Source organism: Anoplopoma fimbria, chromosome 2 (genome assembly GCF_027596085.1).
Source record: "Anoplopoma fimbria isolate UVic2021 breed Golden Eagle Sablefish chromosome 2, Afim_UVic_2022, whole genome shotgun sequence".
NCBI lineage: Eukaryota > Metazoa > Chordata > Actinopteri > Perciformes > Anoplopomatidae > Anoplopoma > Anoplopoma fimbria.
Genome location: NC_072450.1, coordinates 31658283 through 31684233, shown reverse-complemented (window position 1 = coordinate 31684233; position 25951 = coordinate 31658283). Strand labels below are relative to the sequence as shown.

Below are 25951 nucleotides of genomic sequence, written 5' to 3'. Positions count from 1 at the left end.
TCTGTACAATAAAAAGCCACTTATGTATTTGCTTAAACCTAACCAAGTTCTTTACTGTTAAGAAGGACGTTTTTCATGTAACGGCCGTAAGTTGAAACATGTTCCTGGACATTGGTAGAAGAGCGCACAACAAATGAGGAATAATTTACAAAAGGTTGAATTTAATGTTTTCTTAATGACCCAAGTCTCTATCCTTTTGGACATGAGAAGGCTTACACAGAGCAGTGTGTAGGTGGGGACCCTTGTCACATGTTTCAGATGTGTATTAGTTCTTATCAGTTCCACTGAAGACATTTCCCCTCCAAACTTCTCAGATAAGGGTTTGAAGCTCAAACTACCTTAATATTTTTTTACTATATTTCACAACAAAAGCAAAGATTTTTTTTTTTCTTTTTCTTTCCAACCCCAAACATGACCTCTGATTCTTTAGATTTGAATCATGACTCTTTGTATGACCCCTTGGTCGGGACCCGCTGGACTGAACTCCCCAACTGTATCCATTAAATATTCACAACCACAAAGCTACAACTAAACCAGCTAGCAGTACAATATCACATTGTTGCATCTGATTTCCACAGTCTATTAATGCCATATATAACAACACATTAGTCGCAGGGGCATTTTTTCTTGTACTAGTAAAAATACTTTTTTCTTGTACTTTTTACTTTTGACGTGTTAAGTACATTCTGCTGATAATACTTCTGTTCCTCTGGACCATTTATTTTTTACATTGTTACTCATGTAAAGGACCTGAGTTCTATTACTGATAAATAGTATATTTTATGTGTGTAACTGTTTTATTCTCAGATTCAATTTAGCAAAAGAACCAGAAGAAGAATTTGGATAAGGCAGTCCTACGTAGGGAGTGCAGTCTGTTCCAGCAGACAGAAGCTGACAAGCAGCATCACAGTGACAGCCTCTCCTCCCCCTCACTCCCCGCTGTAGTCTCCCTCGCCTCCTGCAGTCCCACTGCTACAAACATAGGAGGAACACTTGTCCTATCTACGATTTGCCCTGACAGGGAGCAAAATCATTAGTTCCCTCTGAAGGGCTACACTAAAGTATGTGAAACCCAGGCCTGAGGCGGGGGTGGGGGGGTTAAGGCTCTTCCTCATTAGGACACAGTGATTGTTCAAGTGATTGCCTTAAAAAGCTCATCTTCATCGGGGACTGGCATATTTCCTCCTCCGCTGACAGGATAAGCAGTCCCTTGCAGCCCCTGATTGGGAGCTGTGGTTTGGCAAATGGAGGTGTGCATGAGTGTGCACGAAGCAGAGAGTCCTGTAAAGCACTGCCACAAGATCTTTTCTTCTGTCAGCCAAGGCTTTCTTCATCGCTCCGTGATCAGCTTCACAACACATATATATGGATGTCTGTCTTTTCATCAGAGTACAGCGGGTAAAGGAAAAATGGCTATAATAACTTCCACAGTCCGTATTCAAACAAATGGCATATTTCTCTTTTATGATACATTCTGTTCACATTCATACAGTGAAGCAATCATCCTGTGTCCTTTAGTAACAAGCAGAAAGAAACTGGACACATGACGTCTGGAGTGCATTGCAGTATTTTTTAAGGAATATAAAGGTTTTCTATAAATGCACAGCGCAGCCTGCTTACGCCTCTATTGCCACCGGTACTACTCAAATGCAGAGTAAACACGGACAGGGCAATGATCTATGTGTCAAAAAAGCTGAGCTCGGTATACTGTGTTGGTGTTTTGTGACTCCAGACTGCATCGTAGCACACACAAACTCATCAGTTTGCTGCTTGTTTCCCTGAATGCCAAAGTCAATGTCACTGATTCTTGGTGCTGTTTTTAGTTGCCCAGGCAACTCAGTTAATGACAGGGACCTGTGACAGACCCCCCAACCCCTTTCAGTAATTGTACTGTTTGATGACCGTTTGTGCACTCCAGTGCGAAGGCTGTCTACAAAGTGGGCGACCGAGGCGTTTTAAAAGGAGACATCAGCGTTGAGAACTGCCGCTGGTTCCAGCCGGCTCGGCTCAACTTTCAGGGAATGCAGTGTTAAAGTGGCAGTTTCTGGCAAAGCGATGATTGATTGCATGACTTTTTTTTTTTCTCAAAAGAAAGCACACAGTGTGCCATTTTTTTTTGTAAAGTAGAGGACTTAGTCATCCATCCGTAATTTTTGTTAACTTGGCTTGTGCTACCTAGACAGCTGTACAAAGTGGTAACTCAATTGAAATGTTAAATGTTGACGAATCGATCCTCTAAAATTGAAAAGTGAAGGCCGGTAAGCACGTTGTGTGGTAGATGTGTATTAGTGTTGTTTTTAATCTTGTAGCCACAGTGCTTGGCTGGTACACGACCAGGGGCGACTGGCCATTGGGGGGTTGGGGGAAGACTCCTGAAAGGTCGATTCATTCCAGGCTGAACCAGCTGGTGGTCATAGAGTTTTCATTTTTCAGTTCCTGGGCCTCAGCGATGGCTTTGGCCGGTAGCACAGTATGAAACGCTGCCTGTCAGAATGGGCCAATGTAATACTTTTAATATTGAGGAAGGGTATGAGTGGTCCCTCCAATTTGGACTTATCTTTGTTTTAGTTTAAATCTGGCTGTGGTTTGATTCAGTGCAGTGGTGACATGCTTATACATGCTACAACAAACTAAAGTTTTTGGGTTCTCGTACGCTCATTAAAGGCCTCATCATCTCAAAGTCCCAGGCTGAATTTCAGGCCCATACATCCCTGCAAATGGCCCTCCACCTTGGTGTTATAGTTGAACAAGTCACTGAGCCAATGACCAAACCATGATGTGTGGATATCAGTGGATACCAGTAACAGCTTCTCTAACCCTATCCCATGGGGAGTGGTTTTTTTCATGCTATTAATGTTGTTTTTGTCAAAAGTATAGAACGCAAATATTTCACATACAATTTTACTGAGCTTTCGCATTGTGAATAAACGGATCAACCAATCCCAATGTGCAGAACAGACTTAAACAAGGAGGCTCAAAGTTCGAACGAAGACGGCAAAGTTTATTACTTCTTTCAACCTTGACAAAGGAGGTTCATACCAGATCCACTCCTTTCACAAAAAGACATCGGTAGTTGCCATGGATAACTTTCTACTAGAGGGAACTCAAACTCAGTATTTTGCTAAAAGGAAACTCAAAAAAAAGTCAGACCGACAGACGCTGCTCTGGGTCAATAGGATCGATCAATAGAATTTGTCCTCTGCCTGCGAGAACCTATTCAAACATTTTATCGTAATATAAAACTATTGCAACTTTTGCACATTTGCATGAACAGTGTTCAAGAATAGTTTTGATGAAATATTGGCAGGCGAGTTGCATGTTGTTTAGTTGTCACATCCCTAGGCGTAAAGGCCTTAGCACCCAACCTGATTATGATGCAACAAAATAACCAAATACACATATTAATTCATACTAAAAAAAACAAAGAATTTCAACCGTGGTAAAAACATGGGCTTTTATTTAGATTATTTTTCTGCAACAAAGCCACCCCTTCAGATGCATACATCTCCATGGCCAACACATGTTAAAGATGATATCACAAACATGATGCCAAATAATCACCAAACTAACAATTCAAACCTCAATTCCATTTCATATCAAAAAGTGCACGCTCAATAGTTTAGTGTAGACGGACTCTTGAGTTAGAAAACCGCAGATGATAAAACAATGTCAAGGTCGTGTATGTCCCACGGTCAACATCAGCAGACGGAGTTTGCACAGTTGCCATGGAAGTGGAGTCGTTCAAACTTTACCTGGTTGAACTTATACTATATTTTCAAAAATGATTGTGCAAATGTTGGTATACGAGTGCCATCACAGCATTAATGTCAAGTGAAGAAATGGCGTCTAAAGTGTCAATGATACAAGCAATTAACTGTTAATGGGTCGCTAAAAATATTCAGGATATATGACGCAACCAAGAACAATATGCATTCTAAAATAGTCAATTTGCTGCCCTGTGAGGGAAAAGTGCAGCCATATATGCTGCAAGAAGTCAGACATAGGATAGGAAAAAAACCCAATGACAGACCATCATTAATTTGAGCTCATTTAAACAGTTTCTCAGTGTGCAGGATGTTGCGAAGCATTTGTGTTAATGAGCTACATCATTCATGTGAAATGATGGCACAATTAGGAAAACAAAAGTGCAAGGTGTGACAATTTAAGTGAATGTGCTTTGTCAGTGTCTGCAAACAACACCTCCGAGACAGTATATGCATAAAAGCCGGCTTATAAAAACATTGCGGGGGTGGTGGAGGAGACGGAGGGGGGGGGGGGGGGGGGTTTAGAGGTCGGGATTTTCCCCGGCAGTTTTTTACCTCGCTATTGTGCACCCTAACCACGCTCCCACAGGATCCTCTGTTGAAACGCTGTGGCAGGAAATGAAATTAAAGCTGCTGAATACAGATGTTTCGATGCGTGCCTGTGTGCTCAGTTGTGTGTGTGTGTGTGCTCAGTTGTGTGTGTGTGTGTGTGCGCAGCGGCTACTGTGTGTTTTTTGAGAAGCATGCATATTAACGAAAAACTACAAACTGAAAAGAAGAAGGCTGCCAGCCGTGTCCCAATAACACTGAAACATTGCTGGATTTGTAAAAAAAAAAAAAAAAAAAAAAGGTCTGCCCGCTGCCTCTCTCCTCCCCCCTGAAAGTCACTCACCTTGGGGATCAAGAGGCTTATTTGAAAGGTGACTTACGCTAAAAGAAGTGTTCTTTCTGTTCATGTGCATTAAAGCAAAATTCCCTGCTTCTCTCACGTCAAAGCCCCACATGGGGTTTATCTTTTTTCTCTGACCTCTTTCGTCCGACACCATTGTATCCGCTGCTCTTCAGATTCACCTTCTTTAACCTACAATCATTTTTTTCCGCCTTTTCTTCCATCCACAGATGTTTTAACCGCCTTATGTAGCATTGTCAGACTCATTAGTTATACTCAGCCCATGCAGCGATTGGGAGCCAACCACTCAGCCTAGCACGTAATGCAGCTTTGGTGAACTAATGAAACTGTAATTACAAAAGTAATGAGGAACAGGCAGCATTGTCCAGTAACTTTGGGGCTAGCTATTGGTGAGCATGAATCACCGTGTGCAGAGCTTCCCTCTTTAATCTTTTATGGATTCTGATACTTTTCTGCCCTTGCCGCGTTGTGAAATGCACATTCAAAGCACTTCTCGCTTCTTCGTTCTGTGGATTTCAGACTGCAGGGAGCAATATCCCCCTACAATGTGTGTTTGTATGATGTATTTGCGATGTATAATGAGGAACAATGTAGGCTAAGGTCCATTTCCCGTGCTACTTATAAAGTCATTGCCCCCAGCGGGCCTCATTTAGCAAAGTGTAGGCTATGTTGAGCCGCGTTTAGTATCCCTGCTGCACAAGTTGCCGCAAAAGCGGGGCAGAAAAAAAACAACACATTACAGCCATTCTGTACACTTATCTGCATTTACATGCTGAGAACGTCTAGAATCTGCTGAGCACATCAACTCACGTTCATTAAGCCCCCCTCCAAACTCTGTTTACACGGGGGGGACCAAAAGTCGGGGCTCTGCTCCACCTTTTAACTTTTCTTTTTCCTCTTAATTGCAGCTACACACAGACTTAGATGTGGGCGGCAAGAACATCAAGTACGTCCTGGCGGGCGAGGGCGCCGGCACCATCTTCGCCATCAACGAGCTGACGGGCGACATCCACGCCATGAAGAGGCTGGACCGCGAGGAGAAGGCTGAGTACACGCTGACGGCCCAGGTCGTCAACGCCGACACGGACGAGCCCCTGGAGCCGCCGTCCGAGTTCATCATCAAAGTCCAGGACATTAACGACAATCCGCCGCAGTTCAACGAGGGCCCTTACCGAGCCTCTGTTCCAGAAATGTCTGCTGTTGGTGAGTCAACAATAGACTAGCTTCTGTTCTGGTGTGCACCGCACACAGCAGCCTAATCACTGTGTGAGATTTCCAACACGGCTGATCTCTAATGGGCTGTTGCATAAAAAATAATGAGTGGACGGGAACAAGAGGGAAATGAGTATGCCTATTTACATGCCCGCTTGCTATGAGTATCTTGGCAAATGAAAATATGATAAATCACTAGTCACCCATAGCTCAGTGCTAGGCCGCCCAATGCTATTGTGTTATATCCTGTACAAAACAGCCCACTCACAAACAAGTCCGACCAGCGAAATGCAAAGATAATATATGTATACAAACTCCTACAGAAGCTGAAAAAGCACATTTCAGATTTGCCATGGATACATCAACATATGTAGACACAGCTCTTGCATTTATGGCAGGCATCAAAAAAGAAAAGCTATTCTCACTTTGCATAGGTCAAGGGCCACTCTATACTATGTGGTGCATTTGGGAAAACTTGGAATGTGTATTGCATTCTTCAACATTTTCCTGCGGCAGTCAGTTTTGTGGTATAGCATGGTGATCAGTGTGATCAAATATTTATGGAAAGCTTAGAAAGTTCAGAATGTAATATGTAAAGAAAAAATGAACTGGGAGCAGAAAGCACTGCAGTGGAGCACTTTATTTTGTATCAAAGGCTTTTCCCCCCCCACTTTCTTAGCACAGTAAAGCAGCGAGGCTTAACAAACCTCACCGTAGAAAAGTCTCTGCACGCGGATACTTTTTTAATTCAGGATTCAAGCGTTTTAGTATAATCACAGATGAAGTGGAAGAAGCAAAATAAAAGCATAAAGGCTTTGCATTTACACCCTCTCTTAGCTTGTCAACACTGACTGATGCTAATTGCCACGAGCTACCTCCCCTCAGTCCCCGACAAACTGGCACAACACCCGCAGCAAACACTTTCCATTTCGTTGTATGCTAATATATTCATATATTCACATTCTTATTCTATCCGTGCATTTAAATGACCACTGCATGATGATCACATAATTCAGATGTATAGCTCATCTAGGATTGGCAGAAGCTTGTAAGCGGATCAGTACACAGTGTTTTTTCTTGTTCTTCAGGGGAGACTCGCCGCTGACCCCAGAGCAGCAGGAGTCTTGTTTCCATCAGTAGCAGGAAGCAGATCAGAGTGTGTCTTTATGCCTGTTTTTGACATTGGAGGAGTTCAGCACAGGGGTGCCGAGGTCTGTTGTTGTGCGGGTTTGCGCTTGTTATTGTGCTTTTTTTTCCTCATCCAGCGTCCACTTGTTACCTGTCACAAAGCTGACATAACACGCTGGGGCAGATGGTGCTAGGTATGTAGGGGAATCTCTTTAGTAGATCCCATCTGTGGGTTTGCAGCCTTTACGTCGGTGCTTTTGGGCGACCGCGATTTAGCTCTCAGCTCTCAGCTCCACGTGATCGTGGCTTTTATTAGCCGCTGTTGTTGCTGCCGCCACTGCTGCTGCAAAAAGGTACAAAACATAGTGCAAAAGAATCTGTGTAAACACAGAATAACAGTGAACCGTTGTTGTCTGAACTCTGTTCCTTGATCCCCGATGCTCATTGTTTTGGATCTCGACTCTTGTAGCTCTCCAAGGGTTTTGCCGGTGCAGCTCAGGGACAGCCACGGTGACGGGTTAGAGAGGGAAGTGGTGGTTGACAGCACTCTGCGATCCGCCGGCGGGAATAATGCATAAGAAATGGAAATCGGCATCTCTTTGTTGATTGTTGTTCCCTTTTGTCACTACTGATTAATTAAACATTTGCGAAAAGAGCTCAGTTCGTTCGCTCGAAAAAGCTTTTTTTCTTTCCTGCGACAAGTTTTCCCTCTAGTTAAGTTTTCATGTGCCGCGGCATTATGGGAAGAACGTGGCGCTCCGGACGGACAAACAAAAGGTTGTTCGTCTCTCTCGCCTTCATATTCATAAATAAACCGGTTTTTTTTTCTTTACAGTGGTGTTTCATCTCTTATCGCGTTGAGATGAGGATTTGTGCAGGCCCCAGTGGATTACTGGAAGTGTGCTGTGGAGTGGATAAATAACAAAGTCCACAGGAAAAGGGAGTAGAAAATAAACCGATGTTGGGGATATCTGCTGCGTATGAGCGATCCCCCCCCAATCCCCCTCCACCACCACCACCGTGTGAAACTGGGAAGCATTACCATGTAATTATTGCACGCGCTAAGAGATGCAACACATTCCGTCTGGTCTCGAGTTTTGCTGAGTGTGCTGATGCACTTCTGCCTCGCGAGAAGCCACCTGCGTCGAAATATCTAGGAATCTAATCCAGACCATAACGGGCTGGTTCTGGTGACGATGTTATCCACTTACAGGGCTTGTCAGTTCCACTCCAGACTTCATCAATGTCTTCCCAGCTCTTGGCTTATCAGGAGTGCGTCCTCGGCATATCAGTGAGACCGGGGACAAATATCAACACCCACTTTTTATCTGCCAAGGACCACAGCAAGATAGAACCCCAGCCCTCATTTAATGTCACCATCCCCCATAGGAAGCGGTCCCAGCAGCCGGATGAGATATGTGACATGGGCCGCCGAGGTCGGCGTGTTTCCTGTGTGCGGAGGAGCATAGAGGTTAATGGGAAATGAAGGAGAAAGACCTTTTGTTCTTCCTTTAAAAGGGCTAGTCGGATAAGACGTGTGGCTTTCCGTGACTTTTCTCTGACTTTCATTTTCCTGAATGGCTGAGAATAGAGGTGACTACCGTTCTAATTGTTTGGCGGATTGTCTCTCCAATGCAGCGCAACAGCGAGAGGAGGCGGAATAGCAGAGTGTTGGTGTTTGTGCTGGGGGAGAGATGGCCAGTCACAATCCAGTTTGATTTGAGTCAGTAGAGATTCTGTGACCGATGTGCTTGGCAGGCTCTTACTTTGTGGTGCTGTTTGACAAGGAGGAAAGCAATGCATTTCCAAAATGTCAACTTTTTAGTAACAGGGGAAAACAGCCATGATTTTAAAGCTGCATTCATTGATTCTTTCAGAGCACTTTCACGGGGGCAGTCGAACAAACTGAAAACCTTTTTTTTATAACATTTGGACTTCTAGCAGTTAGGTTGACTAATAGAAGTCCAACTTTCACTCCTCTTTTAGATCTTTTTTTGAATGCTTCTTTTCATCAAACAAAAATAAGTTATTCTGCTGCTAAATGCTCCACTATGTCCGCTATCTAGCAGCTGCTGTTGTAGGCCATGTCATTTTTGTTGAACAAGTTGTGGGCTAGAAAACAGATAAAGAGAAGATAAAGTGCAGTGGCCTGGAGAGCTCCACTCACTGTAACGTTACAAAACATAAATGGCACAAAGAAGTCCGGTGCAAAGAGAGACAACAAAAGCAAAGACAGACACAAGTCTAATAGAGTACTTCATTTGATACCCATCATCGTCTGTTCGTGCATGAACACCTAGCTAACCGCTACAGCGCTCATTCGGACGTACCCGATGCTAACGCTGTCCCTCGACCCACGGTGGCGGGACCTTGTTGAAGCGGAAGCATAACGCCAAACCTTTGGTTCGCAGCGCTCTTACCATTTTTAACGCTTTTAGCAACATTAGCTGCAAGAGACATATCTCCTTGTTCACAGAGCCAATCACACGTTGCATAAAATTCAAGAACGTTGCCAGCCAAACAATACACATAGACAAATACAATATTTTTCTTTTTCTAGATGTGGGCGCTTAAAGGATCAATAGCAATAACAGGTATTGTTCTACAGGAGGAGCTTTGATACTACTTGGTACTGGGTTATTTCAGTCAATACCCTGAAGGTACTGTTTACTGATACCCATCCCTGATGAATACACTTCCAATATCATTAAAAAAATAAGCTAACTATGTTATTTTAACATTAAAGTTATTCACTATGCACTAGCACTACACTTGCACTTTGATCTGCTGTAACATCTCCAGAGATTTTTGTATACTTACCTTGTTGTGTTTAATTATTCAGAGCATTCCTTTCTCAATGCTACGTATGTGTCATACAAATGTGGAGATGTCTTAATTTGCTTGTGTTTCGTCTCTTTGCTTGTGTTCTCTCCAGTTGTGTTTAGTTCACGTCCACTGTAGTAAAGGCCCTGTACTGTAGTGCAACCCCATCTCCTAGAAATAACGCAACTAATTTGTGTCCCAATTATGTTCTTATCACTATTCATTCCACAGAGAATGTGTGGGTAGGGTTAGGTAAAAAAAATGAAAAGCTCTTTGGTTAAGGTTGGGAGAAGATTGTGGTTTCAGTTAAATGCTAATAAACACATTGTGTCTCTTGCATCAAGTCACTGCAGACATTTTGTGACCACAATCTCTCCCTTACCTCGGCAAAGTGCCGAAACATAACCATAAAAGTCTCATAAGGGTTTAGTTGGTATCTCCTAATTATATTAGTAAAAATATATTTGCTGCCTCTAATTAATAGGATATCAATGTATATCTTAGGAGACTGTTCTGTATTATTGAGAGGACCTGCAGAGTTGGATCTCTGTAGGTTCATCACTATTGCAACCCTTTCCACACACACTCTACACATACTCATTTGATCCATTGTTCACATAAAGATATTAATTAGCGCAGCTTTAACCACTTTTTTTGTGGATTATCTCATTGATTTTGTTTTATGTGCTTTACAAATCCCTGGCTTGTTTAATTTCCTGTCTTTCTACTCATCAGGCAAGTAAATTATGTGGTCTTTTCTTTTTTAATTGAAAGATAAAAAAATCAAATCAAATTAATATTTACCCTACCTCTCCATATCCCTCCTATATTCTCAGTTTCATACGTAATCGTTAGATAATTATGCCTCACTGCGACTTCAATTAAAAGTGAGTTTGTAGCTTGTTTGTGAAAGCCCGGCCCGTGATTACAATTCTAATTCATTCGCGCGGATTGCACGGATCTCACAGGATTAGTAGACCCAGTTTTCCTGTTAATGGGGGTCTTCGACTTTAAGGCCAGAACAAGCTGACGAATCCCCCCCCCCTATGTCTGTCGACCATATGCTGGAATTACAGGGCTCTGCTACCCTTCTGCAGCTAACAAGGGGGTTGTGATGTAGTTGGAAATTACAAAGTCTGCTTGAAGTGACGCTTCAGGTAATTAGGAGGAGGTCGCTGGAACCGTCCTCCAATGCGCTAAGGGGGTGGGGGTGTTGGGGGTGTGGGGGTGGGGGTTGCGATTGACAATAATTGCTACACTGCCAAACAAACTTGCCGAAAGTTGTTTTCGCCCGGTTGGAACTCGTGCGAGAGGGGCCCCCGGGAGTGTTAGGCTGCGAATGTGCTTCATTATCAAGGCCATTAATGAGCGGACGCGCGGACAGATGGCCCGTCTCCTCTTTTTCGCGCGGGGCCTCTGCTCCCCGAAACCCCGGCAAAATGAGGTACCTGCACGGAAGCACGGATCCCCGCCAAATGTGTCAAGATCTGCTAAATTGGAGCGCAGACATAAAATTGAAGTGACATTAATAGATTACCTGGGGTTGATTTGCATTTTCAGAGTTATTACGGGTGCGGCGTGTAACAGGACTAACAGGCACAGCCGACTATGTAGGGGCCTTAATGATGTTTCTGATTACGCTCTCATCACCGCCGGCAGCTGGGAAAATAAGTAAAGGCTTGTCATCCCAGATTTGGACGATAAATGAGCGGACTTGATCAAGGGAAATGAGCATGATGCAGACTTTTATCGGAGCTGATCGTCTCGCGCTCCCAACGTACAGCGGAAGAGCCGACTGTGATCGCAGATGATTTAATACCCACGCGGTTTTGGAAGTGATAACACTGATACATAATCCTGCATGAAGGATAACGTTAAATACTGCTGTATGTCGCATCAAAGGACGTGTCTCTATGTGTGCTTCTATCTATCTATCCATCCATCCATCCATCCATCCATCCATCCATCCATCTATCTATCTATCTATCTATCTATCTATCTATCTATCTATCTATCTATCTATCTATCTATCTATCTATCTATCTATCTATCTATCTATCTATCTATCTATCTATCTATCTATCTATCTATCCATCCATCCATCCATCCATCCATCCATCCATCCATCCATCCATCCATCCATCTATCTATCTATCTATCTATCTATCTATCTATCTATCTATCTATCCTCTCTATCTATCTATCTATCTATCTATCTATCTATCTATCTATCTATCTATCTATCTATCTATCTATCTATCTATCTCTTATTCTACAACAGATTTGTTTGCTGTTCACATATTTTTTTCAGATCAATACAGGGAAAGCTGAGCTATTTTCAGAGCATTTCACGCTCCACTAGGGCCAGATGTTTTATAAAAAAATCCCCTTCCTTAATACAACTAAAAATAGTATTGTGCTATGCTGATCTCGCAGTAAATCTCAAACGAATCTCGTCCTGGAAAGTCTAAGTCTGAACATGTTAAATGCAGTTTAACTTGAATAAACCCGAGCAGTATTTCAGGGTCACAGCAACCCATATAAGTGAAAAGAAGCACATTTATAGTGCATCTTTTATCTGGCATTTCTCTGTTGCTGCTTTGAGCAGAGAGTTAAGAGCGCGGGTGTCTGGTGTTTGTGTCTCTCTCCTCTCTGATCCTAGACTCCGCTCTGCAGCTTGGCAGATGGGCTGAGTGGCAGGGGGCCCCTGGCCCTTTAACATAGTGGGCAGCTGGGCAAGAGCTGGGCCAGTGCTGGGCCCGGGGCACATCTGATGAGCGGGCTCTGGGGCTGGGCAGGGACGCGGCAGTCCGGGGGGGCTGCGGCGGTGGCAGTGGTGGTGGGCGGCTCACAGGGCTGAGCTCGGGTGAGAGGGGGTCAGAGCGGCGAACCCTGGCCAAGGCTGCCACTCTCTCCCAGGCCCCTCTGTCTGCCAGGCCGGCGTGTGTGCCAGCCTGCCCTTTTTCTGTGGACGTGCTAAATGGGGATAGGGCAGGCCTCGGAGGCAGAGAGGATTAAACTGACATGCTGGTGTTTCTCTGTAAATAACCTGCTACTCCTATCTGTCTCACCTCGTTTGGCAACAGCATCTGCACTTGTGCATCAGCGTGTACGTGCATGTCAAGTGGGGTTTCTTTGTAGGCTTGTTTTTTCATTCACATCTGCTTATGTCGCCTGTCAATAACCCTGTGACTTCTTCTTTTGTATTCGCTGTGCACATCCATTCTTCCTCATGGCGGCTACACCGAGCAGCATTGCTAATTCAGCATCCCTTTGTTTCACACTTAGCCATAACATAGCTAACACAATACATTCTTCAGGGGTAAAAAAAACAACAACAGCGACACAACAAAGCGTATGCGCGCAAAGTCACCGCTGCTCAATATCACATATAAATGTGTATTACTAATTCATCAAATGTGATTTATTATCCAATGTACATCTGAATTATATATGTTACATCATCAGTCACCGGTCCAGATGCAGTAATATAAGCCCTTTAAAGCCTCCTGGGGCGTTATATTCTTTCTAGGGCGTGCGGGCACACACACAAACGGCGCCTGCGTGTCTTGTGCACACGCGCAAATCACACTTGCACATAAGCACAAATACCTCTCCTGTGTTATCAGAAGGCCGTGGAGACTTAAAGACTCTGTTGTGCAGGTATAATTTGACCCTGGCCCCCACCTCACAGGCCCGCAGAGACGGACTCTCTTTCTTTTTCATGCACATTTTTTTTTTGTCTCCCTCTCTGTACTTCTGCCTCTCTTGTGGGGGGGAACCACAAAGTAGCTGGCTTCTAGGTAATGAAGCCCTTCAATGCGATCTGCATGAGATTGCCTCCCTGGCTGGCCCCGGTCGCCTTGCCCCGATGAATAGCAAAAGACTCAATTAGACTAAGGACAAAAAGCAGCTTTCTCCTTAACAACAGTGTCGTTTCTCAAACAAAGTCGCCTCTTTTTTTTTTTTAAGCCGTGCAGATGAAGTAGGAGGCAAAAGTAGAATGTAAATAACAAACAAAGTCCATGAAAGGGAAGGTAAATGAGGGAGCGTGTGTCAGAGCGTGTGTTCAAGCTGCGATGTGCCTGCTTTTCTTCGTAATGATGAGGCGAAGGATGCGAGGAGCCGGGGCCGACATAAATGCCACCATCTGTGCTGTCGCCCTGAGTGGATGTGATTATAAATGGATTTCATGCAACAGGGTCAACAGTGGAACAATATGGAACATGAGGGAAGCAAAGGTTAGGAATTAAATTCATTGTCTGAATGTATTTTCTTTGAAATATTCATAGGGATGCAATGTTAGAATTAACAACCTCAAAAGACATACAGTATTTTTCTTTAAAAAAAACCCGAACCTGTCACGTCCCAGGTCACTGTCCGGTTTAATTAAAGTGTTTGTAATGAAAGTTCTTTGTCGCTTCAGAATGTATGGAAGATTCATTTTTCGCTGTCATACTGTCACACGCTGCTGATCATTGTATCAAGGTCAGTTAATCAATCTAAGAGTGAAAACAAGGACATAGCATCCTCCCTTCACAGTACCGCAGGGCAGCAGAGGGACTGATCCTGGTTCAGTCATGGGAAGACACGGCGATGCCTTCTAATCGAGCGGGTAACTTGTTCTCTCTCTACTGACCAGTAGGGGGCGACTCCTCCGGTTGCAAAATAAAGTCTAATTTAAAGCCTTCTTCAATACAGCATAATGTTCATTTATTAAATGATGATCCATTTTAGAGTCAAACAGACCATAAAGAGGCGTATGCTTTAGGGCTAACTATGATTGACTTCTGTGCATCGGTAAAAAAAACAACGGCGAAATCGCAGAACTCTGGGCTTCAAATTCGGCAGTCCACAAACCAATGGGTGACATCACGATGACTACGTCCACCTCTTAAATGCAGTCTTTGCTTCTAATGGCCAAGAATGTCAAAATGTGAGCAGCCTCGCAGATGTAGGATGGATTTGTGCTCTGGTAGCATTTTGGTGACGGAAGCTGAAACTTGGTTGATTACTTGATCGACATAAAATGAATAGCAGCTATTTAAGTCCTTTTTCTTTTCCCAGTTCCTGCTTCTCATTTGTAAGATGCTTTAATTTGTTTGTTTTTTTCCAACCAACAGACGAAAACACATTTTTAAAGACGTCACATTGTGTTTTAAGGAAATTGCAATGGGCATTTTTACTATTTTCTGACAATTTATTGACAAAATTAGTAATTGATGATTGGATAAAAAAAAAAAAAAAAAACTGTATTCAACAAAGCCTCTGTTGTTTTCTGTTAGCTCCTGATCAGCAACTGATGCTAGGAAGTAACAGAGACAGCTTGTGCACAATATAGAAAATAATGACGAGAACCTTTCATTTTAAATTGTAGCATTGGAACTCCATGAGGTTGGGGACTTGCAAAGAAAGATATAAAGAAAACGAAAGAAAGGAAGAAAGAATGATGAAAATCAATTCAGTGGAGATATTGCAATTTTTGGTCCCTAATTTAGTTAGCTCCAAACAAAAAAAAAAAACACAGGATTCTACAATCAGGCTTGGGGAGTAATTGAAGACATGGAACGGCACACTTCATTACAACACTTCAGGACACCAGTCTCACACAGGGGCATCTTACATTAGTAAAAAAAAAAAGAAAAATGCTTACACTTTGTGGAAATATTGCAGCTATTTCGATTTTAAAGCAGACAAAGGGAACAACATCACAGTAGGAGCAAGTTATCATAAAGCGGGATGGTTCGAACTCTCCAGCTCATCAAGATTAGTATTCTTGCCGAGAAGCATCCCAGCTTGAAAAGACGGTTTGCATGAAACGAGCGCACCGCTTTATATTTCTGGTCCAGCAAACGTAAAAAAAAAAAGGACACGTAGAATCCTTTTATTTCATTTAAATGAGTACTGCTGCTCCCAGTTAAAATCCGGTAAGACTAATGTGCCAAATGATTGGATGAAACCTTGTATGATGGCAGCGTTTTCACAGCTGGAAGGTAGAACTTTGCACAGCACTCTGATGATTTTCTCTTTTCCTGCTTTACATGCAGAATAATGGTGACACTCAGCATATTCCTTTTCTTCTCCTTTTTTTTTATTTTTATTTGCATTTTTGGTATTTAGGTAATCCAAAAGTACGGCAAGTAATCAAGTTAAGTTAATTTCATGTTGTAATACTTGGACAAAAACACTCTCAACCCTGAGTACAACTCCCATAATCCAACAGATTATCTTCTGTTAACCCTTCTGTTTATAAAAATGTAGTCCCCAAGCTTATTTCTCTTCTGCTTGACAAATCTCCCACAGAGCCTGAGTGATCTATACAATAGCTGTTTTCTACTTCTCATAATTAATAAAAAAATTCACTTAACGTAATGTTAAATTGTCCCCCTAAAATGTATCTTCAGCCCTACAGATATTGGATAGCAATTCAATGTATACCACTGTTCATATTCATAATATTCACTGTCCTCACTGCTTTATCATTAAATAAATCATCAAAACTACTAATGTTACTTTTAATCTTTAACTCAACATCTACTTACATTCAACCAATTTCACTCCATGACCTCTTTTCCTCATTTCTCATGACCTCTTTCGGGAAAAGTCTCAACATACAAACATTTGTCGCACCTGTATAAAAGTAAAACAATTTAATACATTCTCAACTTTGTGCATGTTGTGTCAATTTAGGAAAACTCCTCAAATTTCAAGCTAAAAGAATAACATCTAGGGTATTTCTACTGCCATCCCATGTGAAAACGGGTTAAATCTGACCTTAACAGGGTTCCAGGGTTAGTGATTAGAGTCGCTTTCATTTTTCACCCCTATAGCGAACCAGCTGAGGCCAAAAGAAGCGCATCCTTTTGTGTGCACTGAACACAGCTCTTACTGTACTCTATTCAGAGCCCCTCTGATGCTGCATCCGAGGCAAGAGTGGGTGTGACTGTGAATGTAAATAGAAACAGAGCAGGAACAACAAGGAGTTGTTGTTCAGGGTTCTTCTACACTTTGGTTTCACAGCTTCTAAACACGAAAAATATCACCATAACAGATGTGGTATATATACGGCGCTGATACACATCATCTGACCTTGAACTTCTGTTCCCCAGCACATCAGTAGCACATCATTTACCCCCCCAATTCTACAGATGACACACTGGGAGCTGGGATCATTCACAGCATTTTCTTTCTGCTATACATCTGACTGTGTTTACAATGTTTTTTTATTTCGTCACTGATGTATTTTTCTGTTCACTGATACCAAACACATTTAGTAAATAGATTTTTTATTTTTATTTGACACAAAAGTCCCATTCTGTAAGGATTGCGAAGGTGAACTTACTTCCCTGTGTCCGGTGTTTGTACGGTGTCCTTTTCAGCTGTGTTATAAATCAGTCACCAGTGAGGAGGGAGTGTATGAAGTCACACGGGCGAGTGGGCGGTGTCTCCTCCCTGCGTCGTCTCTGGAACAGGCAAAATGAGGAGGATCTTTAGTTCGCACCTCTGACTTGGCAAATGCTTACTCATATCTGTTAAAAAGCCGGGACGCTTTTCTCACACGCGTTCTCCCGCACACAGCCGGGGCTCACCGCATTCATTATTGAAGAAGTAGGCTTGTGGATATTTAATGTTGTGTTGTAGGGACTTTTTTTTTTTTTTTTTTTTTTTAGTGCTCTTTCCCTGCTCTGCATTCATCCCTCTTTGCTGCTCCGCGTCCCCCTCCTGCTGCATCTTGTGTTGTGCGGTGCGTCAAAGCTTTTACTTTGTGGCTTTGCAGCCAAAAGTCAACATGAATGTGTGTGTGTGTGTGTGTGTGTGTGTGTGTGTGAGATGGAGGCTGTGCTCCCTTTTCATGCTTCAGGTGATTTTACAGTGTTGAACTGCGAGAACAGGATCCCCTGTACTCTCATCCCCTCCATGTATGCATTATTAATTGTCTGAGGTACCAACCATAGCTTTTTGGACCCTGCAGGCACCCAGCACTCAGTTCCTAAAATTAAAAGCAGCAATTGCATCCCATTCAAAGACATAATTACACTCTTTAAAACTGCATTTCGCTCCCACAAAAGGACAGTGTAGACCTAATTCAACTGCAAAAACACAATTACATAAAGAGAACCAAACTATCTTTATTAGCAGTTTTTCTTTTTTTGGCATGTGATCATGTGTGTGGGTACCTCTTCAAACTTGTGCTACAGCCAAGATCCATACTGTGGCTGGTAGTGAAGGGGGGGTGGGGAGAGATTGGTCAAAGCAACATAAATGGGGGTGGAACACATTCATCAAGGTGGCAGAGATTTGAGACGAGACTGGAGAGGCCCATCCAATCACCGGCGGAGAATAAAAGGAAAGAAGCATAAAAGTCCGTGCAGCAAGGTCATTTGAAAAAAAGAAGCCGATAAGACGAAAGGATCAAATCTTCAGTACGGGCGAGGCCCCCCCTCTTCATGTCTGTCCCCATTAACTAAAGCCCTCGTCTGGCTCCGACACAGTCACTGCCACGCCTCAGCTGTCTGATACAATGAAGGGAAAGTAGAGTATGAAAGAAAAAAGACTTGTCTGCCACGTCGTGCTTTATTTTACCATCAAAATGTAGGAATCCTGCTTGTAATTTTCTTTTTTTCCCCCACTTCTTGTCAATGTGCTACTTTAAATGTTCAGTGTTTTTCTTTTTAATCATATTTTACACACAGCACAGCCATACCAAATTCAGGCCTGCTTGCTGTTTCTTTTTTCATGCGTCCGGCTGAATTGTGGCGTCACACAGCCTTCCTCTGCTCTGGCTGCTAGTGTGTGTTGGAGCATTGGCAGCTGCATTGCTCTCAACGCTGCAGTATGGATTTAGTCAGTTTGTGGTTTTACCACGGTCACAGTCTGGTGTCACACACACACACACACACACACACACACACACACACACACACACACACACACACACACACACACACACACACACACACAGTCAATCTTACAGCAGGTTTACTATGTCACACTGGGGGCTGCTGTGTAATTGGGTGAATCTGCTCTCCAGCACGCTACAGAGATAGCCCTTTAAAATTTCACTTCACTTCTGGGAGTGTAAACAAACCTTGGGATTACTAGGGGTGTAAATCCACATTCCACCCCCCCCCCCCTTATTTTGTGTTGTCCGTCTGCCACCCACTTTGAGAGTTTTTCGGGGGCAGAGTATTTTGGAGTGTGTTTGTGCCGTCCGTCTGTCTCCCTGTGTTTGATGACTGTCAGCATGTTAACAAGTGCAAGTGTGTCTGATGCACCTGCGTGCCGTTGGCGTGTATTTTTAGCATGTCTGTCTCGCGGACACTTTATGTGGCGGCATGCAGCTCTCTGTCTGTGTGTTCCCTGTGATGGATTGCTTGTCAGACGGCAGCGTAGCACCCGCTCTCACCGGCTGACGAAGACATTAAGTCGCCGGTCACGTAGACGTGGTGCGTTTCAGCATTCCTCTGGGGAAAAACGCTTTAACCCCTTTGTGGCTCCAGGACGGCTGTCAGATGACAGAGTGTATTACTTAGAAGGTGCTCGGCGCTCTCAACCCACAGTACGGCTGGATTCAGAGGAGTTCAGCGGCTTAATGCAGTTGCGTTGGAGGTGGAGGACCTCTGTCACGCGTAGCTTTGAGATGGGCCAATTGTTGGGGTTATATGGGCTGCAGACTGTGTGCCACCGCTGTGTGTTTTTTTTTTTAATTTATTATTATTATTTCACCTCTGCAGGATGTAAGAATAGACAATATGTAATAGACAGAACACAAGTTGCACTGCAGCAGCTTGGGGGAGTCGTTGCTGAGAGAGGGATGACAACTCTCCCCCCCCCTCTCCTTTGTTTTTAATGCAACGTCATCCTCAGCGCTCCTGCTGCTGCCCCCAGAATATGAAAATAGCACACTCTGAGAGAATGTGAATGTTGGAGCCAGCGCCTTTCAGATGGCTTAAAAAACGCACCTGAGTATTACACTCTGGCAATACATTAAGAAGGGACTTTGGATCCTTATTGAGTTCTTTTTCAGCAAGGTTCTTTCATTTTGCGACAAGTTGTAATGCATTTGTGTATATTAAAATGGACCTGTGTTATTTAGCCCCTTTAACACACCTTACTTTTGATTTTAGTCACATTTTTTACACACAAGTTTAAGCCATGTTACTTAAATCTGAAATGACCTCCTAGGCCTTCATGATGTTCAACTTTTTCTCAATAGTGTTACAACCGGGCTCAAGGAGCCATTATAAAAGTGAGACACATCAATATCAAGTGTTAACCAATAAAAGTTTTATTTAACAAATCAGACCATGTTAAAACAAATGAAAGTTTTAATTTAAGTAACTAAACTCTGGGGTTTAATAGTTAGAATGGGAGAGCAAAGTCACAGTAGAGTGGAGAGCCAGTGACAAAGCTGCATTTGTGGTTTAAGTACACTGGGAACACTGGGAACACTGGGAACACTGGGCCCAGGTGTTCCGGATCAATCAGCCAATCAATCAGTAGATTAGTAACCAGTCCAACCTCCAGATGACCCCAGGGGTTATCACAATATAGCTATAAATATTCTAGTCTAAATGAGCAACAATTAAAGTTAGTTTTGAAAAAGAATAAAAATAGATTTGATGACAAAGAACCCACCAAATATTTCTGAATTCTGATTGGCACTTGACATCACTTCTTTCATACATAATGTTCACTCATACTGAAGGCCTTTACACACCTGGAAAATTACACATAAACAATAAAAAGAAATACTCGCCTCTTCATTTTTCACATCAAAACTATGTGTTCAACTAGAACCACCTCCTCCAGGGTGTACGCCTCAAGCAACCAATCACGTTGCAGTTTACATCCATGTCTGTTCGAAATCTCATCACTTCATCATTTTTTCCTCATAGATATTTTTAGTTAGTCACAATTTGATCTTTAACCTGTCCTATAATAAGTACCAGTTATGGATTAAAAATGGTTCACGGGAGGTCAAGACGATCGTGACCTTTAACCACCAAGTTAAAGACGTTTGTGCCAAATTTGATTAAATTCCCCCAGCAGTCCTGGGATGTTGTGTTTTATAATCCTATGAGTACTCTGGTGTTTGAATATGTCTGATCTGCACAACATGACGGGTTGATGCCTCTATTCGCAGAACGAGAGCTCAGAAAAATCAATATCGTTCTAGAAAAAAAAGCTGTCTTCGCTTGCGTGAAGGTACACATGACAAATACAACACACACACACACACACACAAAAAGAAAGAAGCCCATTGAGCTAATATGTAGTCAGGTTCTTCAAAATGAATCACAAGCCGGCAACAACAACTGAAAATTACTTGAACTTCCTCATTGTAGCAAGAAATACCTCTTTGTCGATTTCCTATAATTAGGTATCACTGGCTCTCCCCTCATCATGGATCGAAAAAAAAGGCCTCTTCCCTGTCTGCACAGTGCTGTCTGTCAAGTGAAGTTCACCGAGACGTCTCTTGTTCTTTTCCTCCCTACTGATGTGGCCTAATGGTTTTGCTGGGGGATTTGATACTGATGACATTTGCTGCTAACTTGCTCTGAGAATCTTGATCGAGCAGCGGCAAGCTACACAGCTTGTAGTTAAACAAGAACACTCCAGCAGCTAGTTCAAGCAGGCAGGACGTGGATATCTCTCCCGATTCCCTCTTTGTATATAAGCATGAGTGTTATTTTATTACTTCAGTCTAGTTGGGTCATCGGTTGCTCTCGGGTCACACAGAAATACACAAGCACACACACACACACACACACACACACTGGGAGTTGTACACTGTTGGCCACCGAGCAGTTCGGCTGGAACGGTGTTGGGCTACACGCCTCGTTAGGGGCATTTTGGCAACAGTGTATACATAAGTAATTCATTTCTGGTTTTAAGTAATAACTTTGATCTCTGGTTTACCACTCTCAGGGGCTGGTGCTGATGTGGTGCGGCACAAAAAAAATATTAACCGCAAGTTAAATTCCCGCCACGGTTTTTGCATTATGCTGAAACTTGTTTTTTTTTTTTTTTTTTTTTCCATTGAGGAAGCATAATTCACATTAAACACTCTGGCCCCCGTGGCAGAGTTCTCAAATTAAGCAACATTTTGTTCATTTACCCGTGATAAAGTTGTTCATTAGGAAATATACTTTGCCTTATTCTTTGTTATTACCGCGCCATTGTAAATGCCTTGGGAGCAATTAAACATGTGAAGTGGCCAATTTTCCGTCCTCCACTTACAGTGCCGAACTCTATCTGCGTGTTGCACACACATTTCCCATGAACTAATTAAAGTGAATCAATGACACAACCTTTTCAAATGGCGTGCGTATGTCATGGCCATCGGTGGGGAACAAAGGACCCTCTTAATTATTTTGTTCCTGCCGCTGCCGTAAACGCCTTGTCAAGGCTGAAGACTCGGTAGCCGACTACTTCATGTCTTGTACACACACACACACACACACACACACACACACACACACATGCATAGACAATGACACACCTTCCCCAGCTCCTCTGTGACGGCTCCCTCTCTGTCTTATAAAAGACTAGTAATTGTATACAACAATGACAATGTAAGTGCTTAAGTGTGATGATCCCCTTACTCTTCAAAAGCTCAGCATCCCTTATCCATCACCGGCTCTTGGGACCAGCGTCTTGAATGCTGACAACCATATCTTATCTTCAAGATATGTTTGTTTTTTTTGTTCCCGGTGTAAGCCTTCCTATCTGGCCCTAGTTGTTTTTGGTCGAGTCTAATTTTGAAAAGTGTGTTTCGGCCTGATAGAGGCACATATATCCTGATATTTTCAGCATCCGCAGGGTGTTCTCTCATTCATTTGCCCTGGTTCCTTAGCTGCTGAAACATGCACTTTAGCATGAGTATGCATTAGTCCCGTTATGAAGACTAATGGGCGGAGAGAGGCCATGTTTTTCCCTGCCTTGCAATTATTTACTGTGCCTCCCCCGTATTCCGAAAACTTACGTCTTTCGGATATAGATATAAAACATCGTGGCAGTGGAGAGCGGCCACTTTTAGTCAGGCTGTAGATCATGGGAGTGTTGGTGTAAAATGGTGACAAATGAGGAGTGGGGTCGGGGTTTGAGGCTGCGTTGGAAAATGCAGAAGGAAGTGCCAGTTGTTTGGGAGCGTGTTTATTTATTTAAGGGTTTCCCTCAATGCCCATCTGCAGTGTTGCCGTAAATGTCCGTCTGTGGTGCAGGAAATCCAAAAAAATTGGCTCTGACTACTGTAGAAAAATTCAACTGGCCGTGCTCCAAGTATGTCATCTCCTCCTCTGAGAGAGAATAGACGGACAGGGATGGATGGATGGATGAAAGGATGCCTTGAAACGCTTGTTTTCTCCACCTCGTTACAACCGTTTCTGTGTTGTCGAGAGCTTTGGCCCGCCGCACTACAGCGAGGCGCCGCACACTTTTGTATTTGACGATACTCTGCCTCGCGGAGCTAATCGCCTCTTAATTCTTGCGTCGTCCGTGCACAAGCATTCCATTCGAATAGGTTGGCACCGTCCAAAAATAGTGCTGGCGGCACGGCCTGGAGAGATGGCCTGTCAGTCCCTCTGTCTGATCATGAGCTAGTATCCTCTCTGCCCACAGACAGGAGAGAGAGCAACACCGGTGTCTATGTGATCCTGATCAATACATAATCACTTTCCTGTCACCGCCATGGCGCTATCGGGGGGGACGGACCAGCTCGGCACGCCAGCCATTTTAGAAAAAAAGGGGGGTTTTGGCACGCCGTAATTCTGACCTATAAAAGCTGGGCAGGGTGGCTGGGGTTGGGGGGTGGGGGGTGGGGGGAGCAGTCACTAAGTGAAGGCTGGACTCATTTAAACAGTCATTGCCGTGGGATGCATTATTACATTTTCACTATGCTTGGGTTCATTACATTAGTCTGCAATGTGCGTCTGTGAGGGGAGCAGAGAGATATTTACTGACCGACAGACGGACTGACTCTGTGACGCAGTTAACACCATTTATTACACGGCGCTGTCAAACAATTGCCTAACTTGCATACAGGTTCGAGATTTCTGAAATAATAAATGGCTTTTTTCATATTTAATCACTTCGCAGTCAAAGAAATTCGTTTTTTTGATTCATGGTAATCAAATTATTGCTGGAAGCAAGCGGGGGGAAGAAAATGTAATTGACTGTGAGTTCTTTTCATTTTTTTTTCAACATTCTAATGCCAGTTAGAGGCTCAGCAGTCTTTCTGCTTTTCAGACAGCTTACGCGAAGCAGATTTTTGAAATGTTGGGTTCAGGGCCAAGACAGCTTCACAGAATTGTGTGGAATACACAGAACATTTAGAAAACCAAGTCAGAGTATACATGGAAAAGATAATTGTTCAATAGCAGTAACGCTGCATCATTAACCTCACGTTGGACTCTGGATTTTTTTGTGTTGTTTTGTATCCAGGTATTCCTAGTTTGTCCATTGTCATGGCAATGGTACAGTACCTAGGACTGTTACTTGACCTTTTGTGAACAAATGGGTTAAAAAAAAAGAATCAGTCAATTTTTGTAATCAGGATGAAACACTGTTCAAACAAAGCTTGGAAGATTATTCAAAATGTCTGTCATGTTAACACATACATACTTATTGATAGATGGTGTGTGTTTTCTCTTTAAACCTACATGTAGTGACTTCTGTGACCACAGAGTAACAAGCTCTGAACGATATGTTGACAAAGCCTTCTGGGTAATCAAGCAAAGCAGACAATGTTAACATAAAGACACGAGGTCACTTCCTGTCTGGCGTCTGTTTCATCAGCTTCTATTTCTCGGTGCGTGTCTTTGATGGGTCTTCTGAGAAAAAAAGAATGAAGCATGCTCCTGGTTTGCTGCCTGTATTCCTGTACTGTGTTCACACTGTGAACGACAAAGCAACAGGCTACAAGTTGTTTTTAATGGAGGACAGTGGCATGTGGCTGCAAACTGACGCTGTAGACTTGTTGCTGCGTGACGGGCGTGTTTTGAGCTGGCCTCAACTTCTCTCAGCACACCACAATTCTGCTGTGTTACGGCTAAACAAATGGAAAAAAACTGCCTGTGGGCCAGTTCCCAGTGCTACTTAACGCTGTCAATGAGCGCCAGAGCAACACTTCAGTGGAAACTCTGCAGCAAAATAGCTGGCTAAGATTGGCCGTTTTGTTGCTTTTGTAACAATGATTACTTCGTGAGCACTAAAGCGAAGTTTTAACTGCCGTCTAAAACATGTCCACTCTGTCCCGCTATTATCGGCTCACCAATGGACTCTCTCCTTTTGTTGAGCTGTGACGTTTAGCCAGCGAACGGTTGATGAGAAATAGTTCTCTTTAAAGGCAAATAAACAATTTATTCGATCATCTTGTATAATGATGGGTCAAACCAACACAGAACATCGGCCAAGAAACCGCTGTTAGTGTGCCGTGCATAAAATAAGAGTAAACTTTGTTTGTTTGTTTTTCGTTAGTGACGAAAGTTCTTGAGAATCGTTAGTGTTAAACAGAGCTTGACTGCTAGATATACCTACGAAACGTTCTATCAACTTGGGAGGACAAATAACACAACTGCATTCAAGTTCTGAGAAAACACACACTCAATTTATTTTGTGCAGGTGCATCAGCTTATATAGGCAGTCACATGACACACACACCTGAAATGAATCATCAAGAATTGGGAGCACAATCAGTTGGCAATTCATCAATTAACAGTTAGTCATGTGAGTCATGAGAATTCTTTGTCACTCACTGACAAGTGAAGCCAATGTGGAAGTGCCTTAAATTTGCATTATTTCTACTGACCAGCAGGGGGCGACTCCTCCGGTTGCAGAAAGAAGTCTAATTGTATAGAATTCTATGAGAAAATGACTCTACTTTTCTCTTAATTTATTCCCTCAGTAAACATTGTAAACATGAGTTTATGGTCTCAATGTCTAGTTTCAAGTCTTCTTCAATACAGAATGATGTTCATTTAGTAAATTATGGTCCATTTAGAGTCAAATAGACCATAAAGGTTGCAAAAAAAGCCAAGATGGCTATAGCCAAAACGCCAAATTCCAGGCTTCATAACAGCAGTCCACAAACCAATGGGTGACATCACAGTAA

The 25951-nt window shown here is 43.0% G+C and overlaps 1 protein-coding gene across 2 annotated transcripts in view; it reads left to right on the top strand.

The window, feature by feature from the left end:
• Positions 1 to 25951, top strand: part of cdh8 (cadherin 8) — a 96468-nt gene that overhangs the window by 30084 nt on the left and 40433 nt on the right. For both annotated transcript variants that reach the window (XM_054609317.1, XM_054609308.1), the window contains exon 2: positions 5583 to 5877. In XM_054609317.1, coding sequence (XP_054465292.1) covers positions 5583 to 5877 — 295 coding nt within the window. The remainder of the gene's footprint in view (positions 1 to 5582; positions 5878 to 25951) is intronic.